Here is a 13,803-nt window from a genome sequence, read left to right as displayed (position 1 = left end):
GCTTTGTTTTCTCTCTAAGACTGTAAAAATGCCCTTGCTATCATCAATATTAAAGATAACCCCAAATAAAAATGTACACACAAATAGTTTTCAAGCGTTGACCCAAGTTCTGAGCTTTTTTTTTTATGATTCTGGTAACGTTTTGACTATTTAAAATAATATCAAATCATAGGCTATTTTTAGAAGAACGTAAAAAATCCTCTGTCTTTCTTAGTCCAGGATAATCCTGCACACCTGGGTTTGTTGAGCAGGAAATGCAACAAAAAGTTTTTTGATTTTCTTTTAAATATATCATATATCAATAATTAGTACATGGAGTTTAGTCCTTTGAATAACACATAATATGGTTCCCGGTCATCCTCGCTACTGCTAAACTCAATAGTTTCTAAATGTTTATGTTAGCCTATTGGCATTTTCAGCTGTTATTTGCAAGCAGACCCAGAGCCATGCTTTCAGATGGACCAGCATTTACTTGTCCAAACCAGATTTAGGGTGAATTTTTACAAGAGTTTGAACAATAAGAAGAACAACATAGTTCTTACGTTCTTATTATTTGTATATTTATTACTAGACAACAAAAAAGTTCTGAATTGTATTAATTAAGTGTTAAAGTCAGCACTTCCATAATTTATTGGAATGACACTTTTATTAGTGAACAATTGGGCACAAATTAGATAAGTAAAATTATTAGGTGGTGTTTATTAGTCCTCTATGAGGAATGTCCACTGCGCCTGGCTGCAACACTAGCAGTGGTGTTCGAGATGCATAGCCTTCCCCCTGTCTGAGGATAGCAGCACAGTGTGGTGCATGTGGAGAGCTGCAGCATCAAACCCACCTGTTTTACCGCAGATGGCCTCGTAGATCACCTGCTGGCCACTTGACACAGATCCCGCGGCTAAACTCTCCGAGGAAGTCTGCCTGTTAATGAGACACAGGATGAGTGCCATCGAGGGCTGAGAAATGAGCAACTCCAGCAGCAAATCCTGCATGTTTAAGACCATCTGCATCCTCTCTGGATTCTATTTTCAGCTAAATATCCAAGCAAAATGCTATGAATTCCATGTGACTGTCATGTGCATGTGACTGTCTCAGCTGGAGTGTGTGCACGGAATCCTAATGAGCTGTTTTCTGACAGGACAAAAGGGAAATCGTTTCAAATAGTTACTCTTTCTGTGCGGTCAGTGAGGCTAAGTGTTTACTGAGAGCCTCTAGAGAGCCGTTGTAGCAGGAAGGGGAGAAATTCTTGCTCCTTGTCCTTGGTGATGTGATTATCACACCGGCAGGAGTGCAGAGCTGATTACTGACTGTACTGTGCTGAACTGTGGACAGAGGGTTGAAACAAGAGCTGAGAACACAGCAAAAACTCACATACAAGCAGAAAACATATGGTTAAGTACATTAACCTAATTAACCTGTTGTACTTGCTTTTTGTTTTTAAAAGACAAACGAAAAAACTGTGACAAACTGTGACATTTGCAACTTCTTGCAAATCCTAAACAAATAAAACCTAACAAAAAGTGTAGCCACTACTAAATACAGAACTATATCGCATTTTAACACAGACCCAGAAAATGTTAAAAACTGACACTTTTTAGGTTACACTAGAACCTTTCCTTTTTACTTTTCACAGTTTTTGGACATTTGCTGGTACGTTTATTGGCTTTCCCTTTAGTTCTTTGTCAGGTTATATAGCTGAAGCAAATAAAGTCACATTTCTACACTCCTACTGTTTTTAGTAATCGATAAAAAGGTTTGTGTTGATCTGCTGTCTTTGCCATCCATGGTGGTTTCTCTATTGCTTTAATGGTTTTTGTGAGTTCAAATAACACTGATTCAAAAGTGTTATGGTTTGATCAAAAGAAAGATGACTGATCTCAAATGTTCTACATTGTTATAATAATAATAATAATTGATACTTTATTTATCCCACAATGGGGAAATTCTTCTCTGCATTCTGACCCATCCCCTGGGGGGAGCGGTGAGCTGCAGGCTGGCCGCGCTCGGGGGCCGACAGCTGGCTGGGGAGAGTGGGTATCGATCCCCCAACCCTTCGTTTGTTGGACGACCTGCTCTACCGTTTGTAAAAAATCATCCTGGGCCTTCAGAGTGGTGGTGTAATGGTTAGTGCTCTCGAAGGCCCTGGTTCAAAACCCAGCTGGGACCTTTCTGTGAGGAGTTTGAATGTAAAACAGTACCTGGGGCAGAATCCAGTGACCCTGAAAGGGTTGGAAAGGCTGAAAGACGGATGGGGCAGGATGGTATCATAGTGGTCAGTGGTCTTGCGTGGTTCAAATCCCAGCTGGGATCTTTCTGTTTGGAGTTTGCATGTTCTCCCTGTGCATGTGTGGGTTTACTCTCGGTATCCAAAGACGAGCTCCTAAAGTGAATTGGTGGCTCAAAACTGACCCTTAGTCTAAATGTGAGAATTTGTGTGTGTGGCCTAGCAACAGAATGGCGACCTGTTCAGTGTGTAGCCAGCTTTCACCCAAAGGTAGATGGGTAGGCTCCAGCAACCCTGTGACCCCGAAGGACATTCAGCTTGTTCTGAAGATGGATGGATGGATAGATGAATGAATGGAAGATGGATGGATCACACATTCTCCTAACAAGAAAAGCTTTTTCCACTTCCTGACTGTATGATCATGAACTTTACAGCTAAAATGCCATTTGACACTCAGATGATGTTCTTCAATTCCCAGCAATTTTAAAACATTTTAGGCCGTGTGTTGGTGAACGTTCTCATTTATCCAGGTGACGTCTTGAAGTTGAGTCATGGCATCTGGACTTAAAAATCCAGATGCCATGACTCAACTTCAAAACAATTTTAGGTAGTACTGTAGAGGAAATTTAGAAAGGACCTTCACTCATGGGAAAGTTTTTACAAAAGGTTTCTTCCCTGCATTAATGCAATCAAAATCATTTAAAAAAACCAATAAATTGCAACAATTGTCCTTCTAAGATGATTGTTCATGCCAGGTTTCTAGATTTTCTATTTGAATATGACTGAATGCAGGAAAGGAGCTAAACTCCCAACACCTACGAGCCAAAAAATCTGTTCTATCTTCACATTCTAACTTTGTTCATTTTCAGGCTAGTTAAAATGCAGGAGGTCTGTTTTTTTTTTTTGAGTCTTGATACATAAAACCCCAGAATGCAAAGAGGCTCTTTTATTCTCACTCGAGTGTATAAAAGCTATTAAAGCCCAGAACAGGAGCAGACACGTCTGTAACTTTATACATCAAATCTGTTAAGCATTTTTTTCTCTAAAGGAACAATAAATAAAGGGTAGCTGGCATTAACCTCTCACCCCAGAGCAGCGCCTTGCCAAAGGAGCATTAATAAGGTAATGAAGGTGCACACTGCCTCCTTGTAAGGGGCTGCACAGTTGTTCTTTCATACCATTACACAACCACAAATAGAACTGGCCCACATTAAGCGCAGCTCAACAGGAAGCAGCCCCTTTCGTATAGAGAGGTAGGGAGGGGGGGGTGGTTGACCTCAGGGTTCTTCACATCACTTTCTTTGTCAACGCTCCCTCAGTCTGTCACTTCCCCACTCGGGCACCACCCAGAAACACTGCAGGTGAGAAGTAATTCTGAGCCAGTAGTATGTGCGGATGACATGGAAGCCCAAAAGCTAAAAATTTCACACCGCTCACACAGAGCTGGGGTCCTTGTGTAAACATCGCTTATGATGAGCGGCTCCACTCCAACGGTGTGTCCCAACGCTGCTCGGACTGACCAAAGGAGGTGGGGGGACAGAGCTGAACTGTAAACACACGTTTGGAGGCTTCTTAGTGTGTACATTATCCTGTGAAAATAACTACCGTTGCGGCTGATTAATAGGGAGCGAAAGAAGTAGCGACGCTGACATTAATGGCACTGCTGTAATTTTCACCCTATTAGTAATGCCACACGACAGCCAGGGTTTCCGTAGTTACAGCTGCCACCAACCAAACCCCGCAAACAAAAACACCAAACGGGCTCATTCATTTGTGTAACAAATTGCTCTTTTCAAAGCCTCCACTGAAGCCGGACCAATTTGAGAGCTCGCAGCCCCCCTCGCTTTGGCAGTGGTATGTTGATAGAGCCCTGCCCTGTATGATACCCACACAGCGCAAGCTTGCTTCAAGCGAGAGTGTCGTGTGCATCCATTAGGGGAGTCTGTCAAAGTCTGTATGGATAAATGTGAGGGGTCAACGGGGCCGCTTACTGGATCTTTTAAGGTTTTCAAGCTCAGATGACTTTTTTTCTACGAAAGAAATCTTTCTTCTTGTTCGCAAACAGCTTGAACGCAAAGAGAAATGTTAATCTAAAGAATAAATGTTACTTTGATTTGTGTACTGCTCAGAGAAAAAGTGAAAAAAATCAGAGTCTTTGCATCAGATAATCCTTTTTACTGTGGGCAACAGCAAAGTGTTAAAGAGCTGTGTGACCTTGAACTGTTTGAACACACCCAGAACAGTGATTCTATTATAAGTTGGAGGGGCTTAGCCCTACACTAGGATACATTTCAGTTGTGCCTCAGCAACAGAGGGATTGAGTTGCCCCTAAAATGAGCACTGGAAATCCGTGGAAGCAACTTATTATCCCTCCATTTTCTGCAAACAATAATCTCCTTTCTTCTGGGCAGAGTTTACTTTTCTTTGTCCCCCCCCCCTGTCTTTCTCCATTTTATACTCGATCCTTTTTATTGTTTCCATCGGTGCATTTTTTTGGTCCTGAAGCTTCCGTTTTTCCCACACTCTCCCCTGTCACACTGGTCGACCACAAAAATGCAGGACAGAGGAGAGTGTGAGGGGGCTCTGGAATTCCACATGCAGAGGGTAAACACAGCGGCTGCCAGGAAGGCACACACACACACACACACACACACACACACACACGTAGGAGCAAACACAGCACCTACTCAGCTCACTATCCTATATAATTCATACAGCACACTCCAGATCTTAACCCTTTGTTGGTCCGGTCACAAAAGATAACTGTTGGTTAATATGTGATCAGCACCACATCAGCAGTGCTGCAAGTGTGAAGGAAACGATGAACAAATGAAATGTCTGGGTTTTTTTTTATAACCACTTAAATCTAACTCTTGAACCATAAGGATGAGCAAAAAGCAGTACCAACTGGATGGTGTATACAAACAATCCGCCTTAATCACAAAGGCTTGCCGTTCCTGTGTAATTTGGACAGATGTTGCACTAATACAATCATAAAATGAGTGAGGGAAATAGCTAGCAGTTGAGCCCAGTTTCACCCTGTTTCCTTTTATTTTTCCTTCTGTACTATTCAGCTTATCTCCAAACCAAACAGGATTTAAATGCAGCTTGGAGCCCGGGGGCCTTCCACTGAACCACAGTCTGTTTATGGTTCAGGCAGAAATCAGGCCTGTGATGAGGTTGTTTACTGGGGAGGCAGATACACCCTGCGGCCAAAAGACCGGGAGCAGTCCGCTGCACACATATTCTAGCTCTCATTAGCATTAGCCGTGTCCTCTTGAACTCCCCAATCCCATGAACCTTGTCTCATTTTACAAACTAGGGGCCAATGAAAGCCAGCACAGTGTGCATAAAGTGTTGGATGTTACAACGTGACTTTATTTACACATTTTAAACTCAAACGTTGTTTTGGGGTAAATACAGTAACCCACACTTACTTAATCAGGCGCTTGGACACAGTTTTCCTTGTCTGACCCTCTCGGGCGACACTGGGTGGCTTTGGAGCAATCGTCGGACTGACACAGGTGTGGTGGTGGTTGCGGCCATGGCTCGGATTGGGCTGACTATGAAAGGTGGGCGGAGAGTAGCTGGATGATTTTGTGGGAACCTGAGGGTGTAAAGCACATACCTTGTCAGGAAACTGCTCTAAGGAGAAATAAAAGAAGCAATAAATAGAAAGATCCTCCAAAAAGTGATTCCGATTCCGATTTAAAACACAAAAGTAACCAGATGCCGTTCACTGAATCACCACTAGGGTTGCTGCAAAATTTATTAATCTGCTTTAAAAAAGTAAAGTTTTATACTAAATGCTAATAATTCAGCCCTTCAGCACAGTTTAACAACAGTTCATGATTCCAGAGTAATGCTTCCTTTTGCAGATGCCAGGGAGCATAAAGTTAAGGTTGTGGTTACTCTGTAGACCAAAATGACACATTTTTTTAGGTCCTATTTGATCTGTGACATAAATATGACTTTTTTGAAAAATATTTCCTTGGTCACTGAAAATGATGTTCTTAAATTTGATTAATCCTTTTCTGTGCAACCTCACTCTATCTTAACTATTGACTGTATATAAGAAGTGGACCGAGTGAGTATGACATCACATGTGGAAAATGACCTGCTACCGGATCCAATGAAAATAAGTCATTTCAGTCATTAGTTTTTTCGCTGCCATTTTGGAACCAGAAATCACCAGTAAGCAATGATTGGTCCAAACTGGTCTGGGTCAACATTTCTTTTGCGATCACTCTCGCCAATCAGATGTGGGCGTGTTGGAAGTCCACACCCCTACCAATTGAAAGAGGGCTCTGGAGAATCTGTCAATCAAACCTTTTGAACGTTTGACATGGGGGGCCAGCAGACGCCATACACTATTATAGAGGTATCTGATTAGTCGGTTTATAACTTGAATAACTTTTATTACAGAAAAAATATCAAGAAGAAAAGAGAGGTGGGGAAAACTAAGCGCTACTGAGACGTTTTTCTCATTTTCCTTCAGTTGAAACCATGTTTTGCCGCCACACCGCGAATGTAGGTCACTTTGAGGTTTTAGTTCATTCAAGGATCTGACACAAGTCAGATTCAAATGAAAAATTAGAACATACGTCCAAAAAATGTATCTTAACCAACATATCTGAAAAGTGCAATGGGAATCCAGCTTTAGAGTCAAACTGTACATCAGATAAGATGCTGATTGAATAAGAAAATGAAATATTAACATAACATAACATAACACAGATAAAATATCCAATAGGTATTTTAGGAAGTATGACATCATCAAAGTTATGCAAAAGCAAATTTGCAGTCAATAAAATCAAGTATTTCCAAAAAAAGAAATACAGAAGTGTAATCAACATTGGAATGGGTTAGTGGGGGAAAGAAATGTGGCCTAAGGGTATTTAGGTGAAATATGAAAAGTGCTTCACATGAATTAGCGCAGATATTAATGAAATGCCATCCCATATCAAAACAAGCTTAACATTTTTGTGAAGTTGGCTAGCCTGAAATCAAATTCCTCTCATTGTTTTTATGTTGATGCAAAAGGCTTGGGAAGGAGGGATAACACTGTTGTCTTTCTGACATAATATTTTAGGATCCACATTTCAGTTGCTCCGTGCCGTCCTGGGGAATGCTTGCATACATTCCTTCCACATCTCACGTTGATGCTATTTTCTCTGCTGCTTTATACGGCGGTCTAACAAAGCCAACTCCATACTGCAGCCGTTCAAAGGGCCAGCAGGGTGACGGGGAATATCTGATGTAATTTCTGTGTTGATAAATGAGAAGTTGGGTTTCCAGGTTGCAGGGCCTATAGCCACAATTCAGTTTGAGTGGGGCCAGGAAGGGCACCTTTCTTTGGCTGCCAGGTGGCCCAAGGCCAAGCCAGTAGAGGAGCCGTGCAGTCTGCACCCAGTAACTGGAACGTAGACTGAAGTGCCGGAACAGACCTCTGTCTCTTTCGCTCTCACAGCATTGCACATTAGTATGTACACAAAGCAAATGCATATACTGGGGACCCCTTTGCAGCTTGATTGAATCAAAAATCAGAAATAATTTATTGCAAGACAAGATTAACATGAAACAAGAGCTGAAGGATAATTTTGTTTAGCTTTTAGCTGTTTATTTAGTTGAAGACCTCTGAAAAAGAAATGTAAAACTGGCTACCACGTCAAGTCAAGTCAAGTAATCAGATTGGAAAAAAATGGTGCAAATCCGGTTGTTAAAATCAATTAAATGTCCCGTGGCGCTTCCCTATTCCAACTTCTGTCCGTGGATCGACTGACATCCCAAAATTCCCCGGAAAATGATTAAGTACAGTCTTCCTGTTGAAACCTTCTTTTTAAGTAACAGGAGATTTTTCCCTAAACACTAAAAATTACTTTGGGAAAAATGATCTACAACTTCCTACTCCGTTGATCCCCCTTTAAAAAGAGCCAAATCACATCTTTCACGGCTAGTCAGCCATGATTTCAACAGTTTGTTTGTTCCTCTAAAATACTACTATTAGGAAATTGATATTACAAAAACATTTCTGCACTAAAGTGAAGCTCATACTTAAAACTTTTATGTAAAACTCATGGATAAACTTTTTTGTGCCTTTTTATTGGTATTTGAGGCAGTTTTTGTGATAAGCCTAAGCCCAGACAAGTTGAAAAGTCAAATTATGTAAAATGTTTAAAAGAAAGTTGCGTTTGGCTTTCCAGGAATCAGCTTCCATTGGGAGATATTCCCGTCAGACATAACTCTGCTGAGTGGTTTGGAAAAGGAAAAGAGAATTTTTAGTCCATTTCTCATCATAATGCTAGTGTTTAGGATATCAATGTTTTTTCTATTGTTTAGATTTGGTTTTGAGCAGGAAAAACAATACTTTTTGAACTACTTAATAGTTTAACTTTTGATGTAGGGAGTCTAAATAATGACGACAATTATCCAGAACAATTGAGCAAAACTATAATCCATTTTTGCCAAGTTTGATTTAATCAAAACTTTTTAATTTCATTTGAGTCAAATAAAAAAAGAAAGTTAAAGATGGTACCTGATGTCTAAAGCGGTCTTGGTCTGGAAACTGTTGGGACGTCAGGCTTTGCTGTTGTAGCTGGGGAACTGCAAACTGATGCGGGTAGCCGGTCTTGGCCGGATGGTGGTGCTGCTTAAGATCCATGTCGGACACAGTCTGGACCTGCTCGCCCCAAACATCTTCCTTTGGTGGTCTAAAGCTTAAAGAGGATGATGATGAGGAACACAGTGAGATTCAAATCTGGAGGAACACAAAAACTCTCTTCAAGAAGTTATGGTATGAACCTGTAATCAAATTATATCATTGTGTGATCATTTCCAGAGACATCTTTTGTTTACATGAAAGTTTTACACTCATCTTGATGAATAACACAAAATGCAATAAAGACAAAAACAAAACATTTAGGTAAACTTTTTAAATGTAAATTCTTTCAAGATTAAGGCTGTTAGCATACTTCTACAGGTCACTTCATTTATTAATTACCCAACAGTTTTTATTTAAAGAGGGACAGTGCCAATTTAACTTGAAAATACAAACAATTTGATATTTATCATTGAAAATATCCATTGTAGCAATGCTTGTTCGAATGTTTTTTTTTTTTTTTAAAAAACTATGTATTTCTCTTCTTATTTTGTAGTTGCATCATATGTGTTTTGCTTACTATTTTAATTGGAGAGAGCTCTTTGGGTTTCCATAGTTCCCTTTGGTCCCTGTTTAGGCTTATGCCTTCCTATTACTACAGATCGCAGACCCATCACTTCTTAGCTTTTACTTTTCATTTTTGTATTGATCAATATACATAGCAATTTCTTATTTTTGTATATTTTATTTTGTTTATATAGCTAGGAATCCTTAATTTTTTTTTTTTTATATAAAAACTTCCTCTCAATCTGGTAATGTTTGATATTATTAACTTTGAATAGGACTTCCCGAACAACACCAGTGAAAAGGGTCTAGCCTAACATAGAAATTTGATATTTTTTGGAATGATAGAAGAATTAAAAACTAAAGCTTTTTATCTGTAAGTCAAGTTTTTATAAATTAAAAAAAAAACTCCCAAACCCAAAATGACAAGACAGTTCACGGCATCCTAACTAGTAGCCCTGTAGAAGTCTCAAGTGTGAAGATCAGAGTCAACGCTTAAGGTAAGCCTGTGGCAAACACTGAGCGGACTAAAGCGTCTCCTCTTTGCCTCAGTGCTCCCTGAGCTTCACGTTGAGTTCATATCACAAAGCCACAACCTAAAAGGCAAACCTTTTGACAAGCTGTGTGAATTTGTAACTGGATTATCTTGCATTAGAACTAAGCCGGTTTTACCATCTTATTTCTGATTTTTAGGCTCCTGTTAAAGGTGCCTCCTCTAAAGACAAGCAAAGTTTGGTATGCCGCTGCCGTTTTCAATTTTAAAGCAACATTTTACAGAAGACATTTCACCAGAGCAATGCATATTAATACAAAATAAACAGAGAAAAAACTAAAATTCATTAAATGCTATTGGAAAAAAGGAGAAATGCTTTTGCAGCTGAAGAAACAGTCCCCACCAGGGGTCCCAATGACAAAAATATTCTTGGGAATTCCAGCCATAACATTTATTCATTGGTCTAGAGCAGGGGTCACCAACCCTGTGCTCGCGGGCGCCAGTGCGCCCGCGAGCACCCCTTGTGGCGCCCGCAGGGAATGCACCCAAAAAAAAATCTTTTTTTTTTTTTTATTGAAGCAAATATTCAACAAACAACCACCGCATGTCTGTCAATGACAACAATATCAATTCTGAGATAAAGGTAGACAAAGAAAACCCAAATATGTAAACAAATATAACTTAAAAAATAATCACTAAAAGTAAGGGTCTATTACAAAAGTTTAAATAGATCAAATAAATTACACAATTTCTGGACATTCTTATGATTCATGTAATGTAAAGATTTTGAGAATAGGTTGAGGTGGTTGAGTAATCCATTAATGTGAGGATTAATATTCCTGTCTGTTTTTTATTTACATTTATGTTTAAAAAGTTAAAATTAAGTTAAAGTTTTAAAGGTTTAAAAGTTTAGCTTTAGTGTGTTCAATAAATATTTATCTTGTTCGGCTGCAACCTAAAGTCTGTTTTGAAATTAGGCTCCCTCTGCAACTGAGTTTGACCCCCCCTGTAATACGAGTCTAGAAAATTCATGCATGTTTTTGTGTGTAAAATGAGCAAATAAAAATAGGGCACACAAAAGGAAGTCCTCAAATTGTGTTTTTTTTTTTTTTTTTGGGGGGGGGGGGGGGGGGGGGGGGGGCTAGGAGGTTTTTAGTGGCGCCCTTCATACCACTTGGTGCCCATGAAATAGCCCTCGGTCTCAAAAAGGTTGGTGAACCCTGGTCTAGAGTTTAAGGAAGCACAGCAGACCTAAAATCACAATAGCTGCAATATTTTTTGACCTCAGCTGCTCTAAAAATAAAATTCAATTAAGTCTTGACCAACAATGTACATTGTGGGATAATAATCTTGTGTTGATCAAGTAAAAAAAATACCCCTGTCCTGTGGGGCGAAACAAAGACACCAGGGAACCCATGTGAAACATGCAATCCGCCCATGCAGTTCTCATTTCACATCACAGGACTTAAATTGCTAAAACAACCGGTGAGACCGTGAGCCAGTTTTTCGGTTCTGGAAACAAAGGCTGGTTTGTGAACCTTGCAAGATCAGAGATTTAAGAAAGCAGAGAAGGAAAACAAGTCATTTCTTCTTGTTTACAGCAGTGTTTTTTCCTCTAACTTGGCTAAAGCTTGTGCAGGAAGTACTCTGAATTAGCATTATATTTTTTAAAAGTATCACAAGTACAGTTTCCTTTTACATCCCCCTGGAGAAGTTTTCTCAACCCAATACATGAAAAGCAACAAAATGCAAACGGCCCTGAGGAAGTGGTTTTGTTGTTCAACATGGCAACCAAGGAAATAAAAAATAGAAAGAAAGAAATCAGGAAGAGCAGAAGTTTTACGCCTAAGTTTCTCATCAAAGTGCATAAGGAGCTTTAACCATTGGACTTCTCTCCTGCAGGACTTTTAATGGTATGCCTAATCCCTACTGTGCATACCCTCCTTTAATAAAACTTAATGTTGAACAACAGAGTGGTGCAAGAGCACATGTGTAGCATCAATCTAACTGGGGGAGAATGTGGGAAAATGGACTGCTTGGGATGACATCATTCCAAAGTATCTCAAAGCTCTGCCTGGTCAGTGTAAACATCTGTCGCTTCAAGAGTGTGAGGGTATTTCCAGTCATTAATCAGTGTTTATTTACGATAATTTAGTGAAACAACACTACAAAAGCCTGCAAACCTCTTTCAAATAACCCAGAATGTCTTTAGAGGCTCAATAAGCGCGGCACGGTCCGGGATGCTGATGCAAGTGGGATCTTTAAATGAGTCAATCAGGCTTCAGATGTTTCCTCCAATGGTTTTTCCCTTCCTCGCTAAAGCCAAAACCGAATTTAAAAAATGTAAAAGAAAAAGGTCCATGCGATAGATAAAAACTTGAAATTCAAATCTGTTCACAGAGATTTCATTTCTTACCTTGAAAATTCTCCTTTCTGTTACCACATCTGTCTCCAATCAGTGAAAAGAAAACACAGATCTTGTGGGACTTTTTCCACAATCAGTGAGTTTTTTAATGCATTTTTAACTGTTAATCTGTGGGGCAAATTGGGTGGTCAGTAAATCCAAATCCAAATTAAAAATAGTATTAAACAGAATGAAAAGCACTCAGTAGGTGGTTTGAAAAAAAAAACGGTATAAATTATGTTTTTTTTCCAGTCCTTTTTGATACCTTGACACAAATATTCAAACCTCTTCTGTTCCAAACTTACATTAAAGTCCCCCTCCAACCTTTTTTTAATCTATTGTAAAAGGGTTTCCAGTTGCCTTTTCATTATTTCTATGCAGTGTTTAGGCCAAACCTAAAAACCTGTGTCGTTTTGTAGAACATAGTTTTAGCAGAGCGCTACTTGATTAGAAATTGGCCTCAGAGTTGCGGGCGGGACTGTTGGTGTTAAGTAAGCCTGCCCTGACTTCCCATCATCCCTTGTTTACACACTCTCCCGATAGCTCACACCCCCCCCCCCCCCCCCCAACCTAACATTAATGGTGCAACAAAAATGGCAAATAATCCAGACAAACAGTTTGAATCTATTTGTCTGCAAGTGGATGCATCAGAATGAAGCGGAGCAGGAAGCGAATGCCATTTTTCGTCTACTCCTGTTTTAAAAACAATTTGAATAAAGAGGAACTCAGAAACGCAATTTTAAGCTTAATTTCGTTATATTTGTCTATTATCATAAGAGAAACACCACACAAATGTGTTAAAAACACCAAAAACACAATTTTCAAAGCAAACATAAATTGATTATTTCATTCATGCCCAGAAATAAATTTAGGTATTATGGCAGTGGCGGAGCTAGAACATTTTATATAGGGGGGGCAGAGGACTTTGGAAGCGTGGCAAAATGAGAACAGTAGAGTGGAAGGCCATTACAATAAAAGGATGAAAAATAGGTATTTCAAACAGTTTTTTATATTTAATGCTTCTTTAAGCGTTAAGCTTGTATTGATGATTTCTTAATCTTGTTTAAAGTAAAAAGTCTTGTTTAAAGTAACAAACACCATTTTCAAAATCAAAATCGTTGTGTTTTTATCAGTTTTGCTGATTCTGATCTCCCATTCTAAAGAAAAGCATTAATGATGGTGATTTAATATATATAATTTTTAGTTTTATACATTCAGAAAAAAAATGTAAAAATATATAATGTGACTGTACAAATATATTATAGTAAAAAGTAAGAATTGTGGATCTGTCTGTAATTCTTTGAGCTTGATTTTTGATTCGAATCACAACGCCACCTAAGCAAAGATCCACAGCCCCAGGCAAGTTGGGGGGCCAAAGCTTTTTGCTGGGAGGGCAGCTTCCCTCCCTTGCACCCCTATAGCTCGGCCCCTGCATCAAGGGGTTAAAAGTGAGTGAAGTAACCTGGGAGGGAGGTCTGACGATCAGGTGACATACGTCGCGGGATAACTTAAATGTAGCACAC

At 39.5% G+C, this 13,803-nt stretch overlaps 1 protein-coding gene across 5 annotated transcripts in view; it reads right to left on the bottom strand.

Moving 5' to 3' along the window:
- ttll5 (tubulin tyrosine ligase like 5) overlaps positions 1-13,803 on the bottom strand; it is a 53,476-nt gene that overhangs the window by 5,979 nt on the left and 33,694 nt on the right. For 2 of the 5 annotated variants that reach the window (XM_023951957.1, XM_023951958.1), the window contains 3 exons: positions 8,757-8,937; positions 5,659-5,828; positions 836-918 (listed from right to left, as the gene is read on the bottom strand). In XM_023951957.1, the coding sequence (XP_023807725.1) occupies positions 836-918; positions 5,659-5,828; positions 8,757-8,937 (434 nt within the window). Of the gene's footprint in view, positions 1-835; positions 2,545-5,658; positions 5,829-8,756; positions 8,938-13,803 lie in introns of those variants that run through there. The other 3 variants (XR_002872675.1, XR_002872676.1, XR_002872674.1) reach the window with 3 other exon arrangements.

Source organism: Oryzias latipes, chromosome 22 (assembly GCF_002234675.1).
Source record: "Oryzias latipes chromosome 22, ASM223467v1".
Lineage (NCBI taxonomy): Eukaryota > Metazoa > Chordata > Actinopteri > Beloniformes > Adrianichthyidae > Oryzias > Oryzias latipes.
This window is presented reverse-complemented; position numbering and strand designations above follow the sequence as displayed.